General features: G+C 39.3%; 1 protein-coding gene across 1 annotated transcript; it reads left to right on the top strand.

The window, feature by feature from the left end:
- Nucleotides 1-9,185: 9,185 nt before the first annotated feature.
- On the top strand, nucleotides 9,186-9,646 carry LOC149995940 (small ribosomal subunit protein uS12). Its single transcript, XM_090258339.1, has one exon. It carries the CDS (start codon nucleotides 9,215-9,217, stop codon nucleotides 9,644-9,646), a length of 432 nt encoding a protein of 143 aa, XP_090114465.1. The 5' UTR covers nucleotides 9,186-9,214.
- The last annotated feature ends 1,276 nt before the right edge of the window (nucleotides 9,647-10,922 follow it).

The raw sequence follows: 10,922 nt of genomic DNA, 5'->3' as shown, positions 1-10,922 counted from the left end.
TATCACCACCTCCTGGACCCTTGTTAGATGTGCAGATTCTCAATCCCTAGCCCAAATCTACTGAAATAGGGTCCTGGGAGTGGGGCCCAGTAATCTGAATTTCAACAACCCCTTCAGGCATCTCATTAACATTATAACAAAATGACAACCAACTAAATGACATTATTAGAGGACCCGCTGTACTTGGTGTGATAATCTGCTAGAGGAAAATCTGTCAATGGTCACCCTCAGATTAATATTTAGTCCTTTCTCCTTTTCTTTCCATACTGTCTTGGAATGCATATTCTCTTAAATTTTAATTGATGCCTTCTTTTGGCTTTGAGAATTTCCAAATGTATAACTATATCCCTAACAATTGCTTCCTTTCTGGCCTTTTATCATTGCATTTCAGGAAGGATCAATTGTGATGTTCTGACATTATTGCAAACCATATTCTTCATTTTGGCCTCCCACACAGACTTTTCTTCCCCTTTTTACCCTTTATTGTCAATGAACCTGTAGCAGGACTGGGCCTGGCACTAGCTAGGGTAACTTGAATGAGTCACTGACCTCAGGGGCAAAATTCAAAAGGGCTTCAAAAATCTCAGAAAACAAGATAAATAGTATTTAATAAAATATATTTTTGAAAGACATTTAATGCCTTGTCATTCCAAGCCATATTGGATTGAGGCAAAAGGAAAATAAGTCAGTAATGCTGATCCTGTCTATATTTAAAATTTTGATACTTTCTTCATTATGGATACTTTTGCATATTGATTTTAAGGAAGTACTACATTAAAATATTATCTAACCCGGTTACTGAATTTTTGCTGCTTGATTAGATTTTGTGCCTGAAGCATAATTTTGTGCCTTACTTGCCTCACCAGAGCCCTGATGATTGAAATGCCCGAGTTTCTCCTGTGCCTCAGATGCAAACACAGTTGCTTTGCAAAGGCACCTGTTACCCTTCTCTGTGTTCTCAGGCATGTCTGCTAATCACAGATCGAATCAGCGAGCAGAAGAGGAAGTTCATCCTAAGCAGCGATATGAGAGGCAATAAAAATTTACCTGACTTGTCAAACTCATCTCCCTTTGTTTTAGGTTATGATGCACAGTTGATTTTCTGGTCTCAGAGGAAATAAAACACATTTTGATTCCAGATTCTAAAAGGGATACAGGAAAAAATCTTCAGTCTCTTAAGTCTCCCTTGTATTTGTTCAACAAGTGACGGGGCTTCTGGGGAGCAAGTTCCCAGGTAAAAGGAGAGTTAACGTGGAAGGGAGAAGCCTAGAGCAGAGGAGAGAGATCATCACTCACCCAAAGAGAGGTTATCTGCTCATCCTCTCTGTAATAACTGCACACTCAGTGCATACTGAGCAATCTTATACTTGTTTGCAGACTCCTTTGTAATTAGTTTGTAAATGAATCAAGTGTGTATATTTATCTTCTCCAACTAAATAGAACTTTTTGATTTTAGGGATCATGTTTTCTTTATTTTTCCCATTCTGTCCTTTAAAGAGGATGAACTACATAGCCATTGCAGAAGCATGATCCATGCTCCATTTGACTTCATTCATTCAGTCTTTTCTTTCTGCAGTTCACAGTACATGGGAGATCAAAGACAAATGAGGAGATGCCATGGAATGAAGCAACTCAGCCTTAGAAAAAGTTAAAAGCGGACTTGCCTTTGGTGTCTAGTAATTGCTGACAGTTACATGGAGGTAATCAACTCTCCAGAAGCTTCTGAAGCATGGAGGTAGATGCCCCAGTGCAGACATATATAAATAGTACATATAAAATAATTGAGAACATTAAATCAATGTGTCAAAGTAAATTGACAGTCAAATCATATTTTTAAGGAATAGCAATGCTTCTTTTATATGTTTCCAAACCAAATGTTACGTGAAGCCACAACCAAACTCGTGGGTCTTTGAAGATGCAAGCATTGAGCAAAACGTCACCTTTCATGCAAAAATTCTGAAACCCAGCTCACAAACATGCCCTTCATAAATCACCAAATAGTCTCTTCAGTTGTAGTACTATACAAATTAAATTGTCAAGAGGGGTTTCCTTTTATAGCAGTTGATTCAGTATCTTTTAAAGTCTTCAAAGCTGTCAGATTTCTACACTCGAGCTCCAATAAATAATCTTATGCTTTTCTCTGTATTTAGAAGTTTACAACATAGAATTTCAAGCTCTGACCTGTTGAGAAAGTTACCGTACCAAGTGAGATTTTATTACTCTGATAGCTTAACAAGATAGAAGTATTAAACACAATTTCTCCTAGTACTTTCAGCACAGTTTGTCATTTACAACTTCAAATCACTGCCTTACACTTAAAACATATTGGAAGGTGATCTTTAGATGGAGCATTTTTGCACCAGTGAAAAGTTGTTGTGCACCCATGGGACTTTGTGCCATGAAGACAGCAAATATGCCAATCCACTCTGCTTTGTTCAGCAACTCCAACTGTCAGGGAGGGAACTGTGTGATGACTCAATTTGTTTTGAGCTGAGGAATGGCCATGTGAGATGCCAACAATTGATGGAAGAAAGCCATTCCAAGTCACTGTCCCAGAGATTCACCTGAAAGGCACATGTATAAACATCTTCTAGAGGATATTGCCCCATTGCCAAGTTCACTGGAACATGAGGTATAGAGCCCTCACTGCAACTGACCTTCAAATCTGGGAGGCACAGAAGCGTAGATGTACAAACAAAGGACACGGTAGCTAGCTCTCCTCTGTATTATATTTACAGAAGACTCTACAGAAGGATACCTGGATGACTGGCACAAGGAAAGGCTTACAATAGTACCATACACCTACTTGACAAGATTGTGAAGCTCATGACCTGATGAATGGAAAGTACCTCCAATGGCAGTACTGTCCTGGGGAACAAGTGAGTCACAGTAGGAAAAAGCCAAGGCCTTCAGAACTATTTTGCACAGTGCTGTGCATAAACAAGCTCTGAGGCAACTGAGAATAATATGAGGTTCAAAGAAACTTTTCATTTTAAAAGTTTTAAAATAATCTCCAAGCACCATCACAGCAGAAGTGGGAGAGCAAAATAACGTGTGTGTTTATGTGTGTGTGCGCATGTGTGTTTTGCTCGGTACTTGGTTTTTCCTCTGAATGTCATCCTTTCAGGGTTTGCCTGCTCCTACAATACCTGCTGAGGGTGAGTCAATTCCTTTTCAGTTGGATATAATTTGCAGCCACATTATCCTGTCTCAAAGGAACAAAAAGCAGCCAGAAAGATTTCCTGAGGAGCAGCTGGCACATGCAAATGTGAAGCTGCTCGTTTTAACTTGGGTTGTCATGACATTTCCTCAATGACCTCATTGACCTGAATCACACTTCCTTACATTGCTTTTAGCCTCACTGTCTAAAAGATTCAGACTTGTTTTCAAATTTGGATAGCCCAACGAAAAGCCATGAGCAAGTCTGGACCTCCTGTTCCTCTCAAACTTTGGATAGAGATAGAAAATGTCATTTGAAACCGTCACCTACCAAGAATATAACCGAACAAGCCTGCCAGTCAAACATTCACTGGGCTTATTTCTTTGCCAAGGAGCCATTCAGGGATTTCACAAACAGAGAAAAAATATGCTCATAATGGATAAATGTTGAGAGTGCAAAGCACATATGGGTAAGAGAAATAATAAAATATAAAGATATTCATGTGAAACCGAGTGGATGGCATGGACATAAATTTATGAATGTTCCCTAAAGCAGTCTGCCCTCGTTCCTCCAGGTAGACACTTAAGAAATGCTATTCCTCACCCTCACTATTACTGGCGCAGTAGGATTGCTAGTAGCTCTCAGTTGTGTTTCAAAATAGAGCAGAGAACTATTGGTCAAATTTTTGCAGTCACTATAATTTGTCTTTAGGGAGGCATTGAGTACACATTATAGCTCTTTTTTGATGTTAAGTATTAAAGATTTTAATATGCCTTAGACAAATACATTAACCAGTCACTGAGACATAAATATATAATAAACAAGTTACAAATGTAACATGTTCTCATAGCAAGAGATGTGATATGGTTTTCAGTAATAAAGAAATAAATAATTAGCACAGATGGATATATATGGCCAAACAGTTATATATAATTAGCCTTTGGGGATTCTATGGCAAAACAAGTGAAATGAATGATTACAGTAATAATTACCTACTAAATTTTATGAATGAATACAAAAAATTTTATTTCTTATGAACTGGTTTTATACATTGTTAGTGAGAGGAATTTACTAAACTAGTTGCTGATGAAAATATGGACAAGTACAAATAGGAACTCTGCTCATTTCCATTATGCCTAACCTATAAAAAAATTCAGACCAGTCTTTCCCAGAAGTGGTAAGGGTACATTGTGTCTGAGGTCAGATGGTCATGTGTGCAGCCTTTGTGAATAAGCCTGTTCTGCTAATATTTACCAAAGACCACAAGTTCCTGTACATGGAAGATCCAGGAGCTAACCTATTGTTTGAGCAAACTAAAGCTTTCTTTGGAAAATCTTGGCAATGGGAAGTGCATTTGCGTATTTATTTATAACAACTGTCATACCTTTTTCTGTCTAAAGAAAAATAAGTCTTTAATTTCTTATTGAAACTGTTCAGTTGACAGAAATTTCATTATGCAACAGCCTCATGTATAAAACATGAATCGGGAACAAACTACCAGTACTATATGGAAATCTACTGAAAGGAAGCTCTCTTTGGCTTGAGTAATTTACATTGGCAAGACAAAGGTGATCTTATTGAAAGCAGCTCTATAAGAAGTGGATGGCTGAAATAATTTTCAAGTTTCATCTCTTTAGAGTACAGATAATATGGTAGTAAGTTGAAACAGGCACACAATGATAAATTTAGAAATGGGTTTGCAACCCAGTTATGACAACATTTTTTCATAACATCTCCTAGTGTGATATTTTTCAAATATCATAGAATACTAGAAAACTCATCATAGAGGTACACAACCTACATTATCTGCCTGACTTTTAGTATCTCATACCATTATATATAATAATTTCTTAGACTTTGGTAATGTCTTAAAGTTCACCCTTGTTAATATGGAGATGCCATCTGAGGAAGGAACATGGCTTACGAGAACACTCTAACCTCAGTTAGATTCTAGCAGGCTACCAAACCACCAATCCTGCCCCTTTTGTTTTCAGACTTTTGTTTGCATTTGTCTTATTGGCTACAGCCTGGTCTCTGGGTTCCACAATTACTCCTTTACAGCTGGGGACTGGACAAAGTCAGAAAGCCAACAGTAATGCCAGCAGGTCCTCTTAGCTAATACATTTTTCAGAAATTCTGAATTCTGCTTGTTTCCCCTGCACCCTGTCCCCACAGTTATTTGGGACCAGAAAAGGAACTCAATATTTTTGACCCAGCCTAAAAACACATTTCAACAGTAGTCTGGAGACCTTCAAATAAACCTATATCCTTCAAAATGGACTTAAGTTTTCTCAGCAGGTCTTGGCTGGCTTAAGCAGCAGTACAAGAACTCTATGGAAACAAAACAAAACAAATACAATACTTTGCCAGCTAATTAGCTTTCTTAATGCTGACGGAGAATTTTAAGTTTCCATGTTTTCCTCCTTTCCAACATACTAAATTGAACTGGTATTAATTTAGCCATATTATGGCAAAAGACATATAGTATGTATTAGCCTATCTGTATAAATATGTTCTTTCTAACTTAATTAATAAAATATTTTTATTGAGCTCCTTCTGTGGCTAAGCACTATGTGAGGTGCTATGATTATAAAAGAGGCAGAAGGTTCAATCTTGAGTTTCAGGTTTACAATTCAGTTGATAAGACCAAATTACTGGAAATTGAAAAGGCAATGTATCACTAAAGTGTCTGGTATTAAATTTAGCATACTATGATAAAAGTTCACAGAGTCATGAAAAGATGTGTGAGAACTGACATGGGAGAGGGTTCAATGAATAAAGTAACCCTGAAGTTGTTTATTGAAGAATGGTCTTGACAAGCAGAGTGACAGTACAGCCTTCCAGAAGGGGACAACAGCATTTAGCAAATGTCCCCAAAAGGAATGAACATCATATAACTGAAAAATAAGAAGAGGACCTACTTCACACATCTTCCATGTATATGACTATGAAAGATAAGTCATATTTTTCTCCAGACATAATTGTCTTAACCATGTCATTCAGTGTAATAATATGTTATTTGAGATATAAAATTGTCACCTGAAAAATAAAAAATATTTTTCTCAGCTTTCCTGGAGGAGTATAAGGGCAGTTTTTTATATTTTTGTTTTCTTTAAGGCCAGAAAATTAGTATGCTAAATATACTAAACTTTCTTCTTTAAATTGAGTGAAATTTTGGGGATGTAATGTTAACAGAACTCAATACTTGGTAGCTCTTTGAATCAAGTTTTTAATGCCATGATGAAAAAGGGAAACAAATTTTTTACTAATTATGTCAAAATAAACTACCTTTAAAAGTACATCAAACTTCTCAGGGATCTAAGAATGCAAGAAGATAATTGTGATGTAGTTGAAATCTAGTTATGCCTATGTGTTAGCATGTCATAGGTTTGGTAAAGTCATGGTTAGCTTATTATGGTCAGAAATGAGGGGGAGTGTTTGTTTACACAGGAACAGTACCCCCCAAAAGTATAAAAGCCTGGCCTCCCAAAGCTTTTACAAGTTTGCAAAAGTCCCATGAAATGTCACTAAAGAAATTATAGTGTCATAAAGTTTTAAAGTTTGAAGATGTTATAGAGGTCATTATCCATTTCAGATGACATTGAAGGAAGTTAAGCTGTATTAGAAGCACAGTTCCATCTTGTCTCTGCTTTGCTGTAGATTTTGACCCGGCTGGGTTCCCTTCTGAACCTCCTCAACTATAGATGCCCTGTAGTCTGTGCCTTACCACTTGGACTGCTTCTGACTTTTGCCAAGGTGTGGCAGAACTCCTGGGACTGGGAGCCTTCTCTGTGACTAATGACACTGAGCAGAGAGCAGAGATTACAGGTCTTCCATGTAGTCACCAAGTGCGGGAGCGGCTTAAGCAAATGAATGAGTGACAGTGACTATGGTAAGTATGAGGCCAGAAAAAGGTTCTGCTTTATTCTCTTTCCGTGTGAAATTCAGTCCTTTGACTAACATTATTAAAAATATATATATATATATATATATATATATATATATATATATATATATATATATATCTTAACAAATATAGGTGTGGAGGAAAACTATTATTTGAAAGTTGTAAGCCATGTTCTACCTTTAGAGATAGAGATTAAATTTATACAGCAAACTAGGAGAAACCCCATAATAGGCACTTTTTGTTATGTAAAAGATAAAGCAGAACTTTAGCCTAGTTCTTAAAGGGAAACTTGAATGTAGTGAAATAAATGAGATATAGATGTTTCAAACTGAGAGGTTAAGTTTTCTGTTTAATGTAAGTGTACTGTACAAAATGTGTTAGCAATTGCTACCTAGGGGCCAATGCTGGTTTTCTCTGGGCTGAATTACACACTTCTGGTATATTTAAAGTTGAGTGGCCTTGAAGAGTGATTTCCAGTCAGATGTCCCCTTACACCACCACCATCAGTAACCCTCCCCCCCCAAAAAAAAATTATAGCCATTTCAGGAAGAAATGGCTTAAAATATGGAAATAGCTTACCTTGTGGAGGCATCAAGAAATTCATGGGGTTTGGGGATATGCCACTTGGACTACAAGAATGATGTTTATTTAAGACTGTATAAGCCACATTTGGAGAAATATATTAAAGTTGGAGTGCCATATAAGGGTCAGGTTGAGGTAGTAAGTTCAGATCACACTCCTAATGGTGGATATTGTGTCCCCCCCCCCCCCCCCGATCCCCGCCAAATGGAGGATGATTAGCTGTCCATCTACAAGGAAGAGGCAAATATTGAAACTGCAAGTGCTCAGGGTTTTGGGCTTCAGACTGTTATGTTTGGGGGTGGTGGTACTGGGGGTCTTTTCTCCTCTCTCTCTGAAACCTCATGGGATTCCACTAAGGCAGATGTGCTAGAGGGCACACCTGCTGAAGGGTGGCTGGCTGTCCTTTTCCATTAGGCAGCAGACTGGGTGGATGGCAGAAAAGTAGAGGACTTAGGGACTCCCTGAAGAACGTTGTTCTGGCCTTGGGGCTGAAGGGTCTGAGCACATTCACGTGGAACTTGTAATTTAGTCTGTATGTGGATACTCCCTCCACCCCCCACCCCCACTTCCTTCCCTGCCTTCCTTCAGCAGCCACAAAACTGGTAAATTGGTGGTTATCAGCTATTACAGACCGAATGTCCATGCTGGTGTGATGAATAAATACACAGAGAAGACTCAGAGACCTGTACCTGAGCAAATGTATGAGAGCACCCTCATCTCCTTTCAGAGAGAGCCCAGAGATAATTTGAAATTGACTAATTTATGGTAAACAGCTAGGAAGGACTTAAGCTATCATTTTGGAAACTTTACAAGAAAAGATGACCATATTTTATATTCACATGTATCTGAGGCTTGAACATTTAATTATAAAAATTTGTGTAGTAAGTACCGGAGACTGGTCCCTTCTTCTTTACTGGGGAAAATAGTAAATCATCACACAACAGACCATTTTCCAGAAACTCTTGAATGGTTTTTTTTTTTTAGTTTAGATAAGTATGAGATACCTACTGAATAGTCTTTACCTGGGGAGAGAGTATAACGGGAACCCTTATGGTCTGAACAAGGCGAGCTCCTCACCATGCCTCTTAATCAGAATAGCTGGTCAGTCGCTAGAGAGGAATCTGATAAATTGCAAAAGAAACCTAGGAACTTTTGAGAGAAAGGGGATCCAGTCCTGTTCACCTCTTGAGGCTGACCAGGATAGGCAGACCAAAAACTTAGGAAGCCCATCAAGATTTTTCAAAGAGAAACAAACAAAAAAAATGAGGTATGGGGGCAGTGACCCTTAGCATATACAAGAGGAAGGCTGTTTTAGAAAAAGATGTGTCTACAATTGGAATTGCCTTAAGATCTAGCTATGTTGGCACATTGTTGGGGTTTGGGAACAAAGGTTCAGCATTTAAACCTGGGACACTCTTTGGTTGAAGTATGAGGTATCATCGCAGGACAGACTTGCTTTTGTGGCACAATGTAGCTCTAGTTTTGAACAATGACATTTAATGGCAGCAAAAAGCAGAGCAGTAATGCAAGATCGCTCTTTTGCCTGGGCCCGTGGCGCCGGCAGGATGGGCAAGTGTCGCGGCCTTCGTACTGCCAGGAAACTCCGGAGCCACCGACGAGACCAGAAGTGGCATGATAAGCAGTACAAGAAAGCCCATCTGGGCACAGCCCTGAAGGCCAACCCTTTTGGAGGCGCTTCCCATGCGAAGGGAATTGTGCTGGAAAAAGTAGGCGTTGAAGCCAAACAGCCGAATTCTGCCATTAGGAAGTGTGTCAGGGTCCAGCTGATCAAGAATGGCAAAAAAATCACAGCCTTTGTTCCCAATGATGGTTGTTTGAATTTTATTGAGGAAAACGATGAAGTTCTAGTTGCTGGATTTGGTCGCAAAGGTCATGCTGTTGGTGACATTCCTGGAGTTCGCTTTAAGGTTGTCAAAGTAGCCAACGTCTCTCTTTTGGCCTTGTACAAAGGCAAGAAGGAAAGACCAAGATCATAAAATGCAAGATCAAACTCTTTCCCCCGCGGGACTGAGTAAACCTTGAGCTTCTAAACTTAAGAAGGGTCTATATGTGTGTGGGAGGGGAAAACTTTCCAGGCGAGGTCTCAAGAGTGAGATGCTGAACTTTCTGCTAAGTCATGTGGATGCTCATTGGAAATATAAAAGAATTTGACTGCTTTGTACCCCCATGTTAATGACTCAGAACATGTTTTTGTAATGTGTAAAATTAAAGAGAAATCACACTGTTACATTATGTAGGGTAATCACAAATCACAATACATATTGTATTTTTCCCTTGTGCTTATTAATTTAAATGTAGGGTCCATGGAACCTTAGATTAGAGAGATCCTAGAAATCTTAGAGAAAATTTGGTCTCTTCCAAAAGGTCTAAGAGAGCAAGTCATAGCTCAGAAATTCCTTTGCATGGCTATTGACAGATTTTAAATCTTCCTTTTAACTGACCTCAATGGGAGTCTGAAAGAATGTAATATGAAGGATGAGTAATTTAGCAACCTGTGGCTTCTTGTTATATAGCTGGTCCAGTCTTTTAGTGTGTTGCATTCCTATGCCTCTTCATGATTGACAAAGCACTTATATACACATCATGTTGTTCGTGCCTCACTGCAGCCCTGGTGGACTTGTAGTGCAGGATTAATAACTCTGTGCATACTTGAGGACACTTGGGGCCCAAAGAGATTAGGCAATATTACTAAAAATGAGTGTAAGAGGGTTTAAATTTAAAGAATAGATATGTATTGACAGGAGGCTTCCAGCCAAGATGGAGGCCTAGACTGACACACTCTGTCTCCCTCCACAACCAAGAAGGAATACAACTACCGCAAAACCAGAAATAACCAGAAGTTCCAGAAAATAAATGGAAGTCCAACGTATGAAGTTATAAAGAAGTGGTGCTTGTCTGTATGGGTAGGAGGGGCAAAGCTGGAGTGGAGAGGTCAAGCTGTGCTGGCAGTGGCAACTGCAGCAATGGCAGCAGGACAGCAGTAAGCACAGACACCCATATTTAAGGAGAGGCAAGAAGTTCCTGGGGAGCACCCCTGGCTGCAGACCAGACCTGACAGCTTGTGATTCCAATGCCGGCGAAGGCAGACCCCCATTGCCTTGGACTGTGAGGCCCGGAGTGGGTGGGGATGGAGGAGGAGGCTCCCGGTCTCTCAGCGGAGAGTGAGCATCAGAAATCCATCTTGGACCCCTACCCCCACAGAAAACACCACAGTGTGGTGAGAAGGGTCACCTGGCTGTGATGAGTGCACGG

This window comes from Furipterus horrens, unplaced genomic scaffold, assembly GCF_987537825.1.
Source record: "Furipterus horrens unplaced genomic scaffold, mFurHor1.1.pri manual_scaffold_12, whole genome shotgun sequence".
Lineage (NCBI taxonomy): Eukaryota > Metazoa > Chordata > Mammalia > Chiroptera > Furipteridae > Furipterus > Furipterus horrens.
Note: the sequence above shows the minus strand (reverse complement) of the source record. Positions and strands in the feature narration are given on the sequence as shown.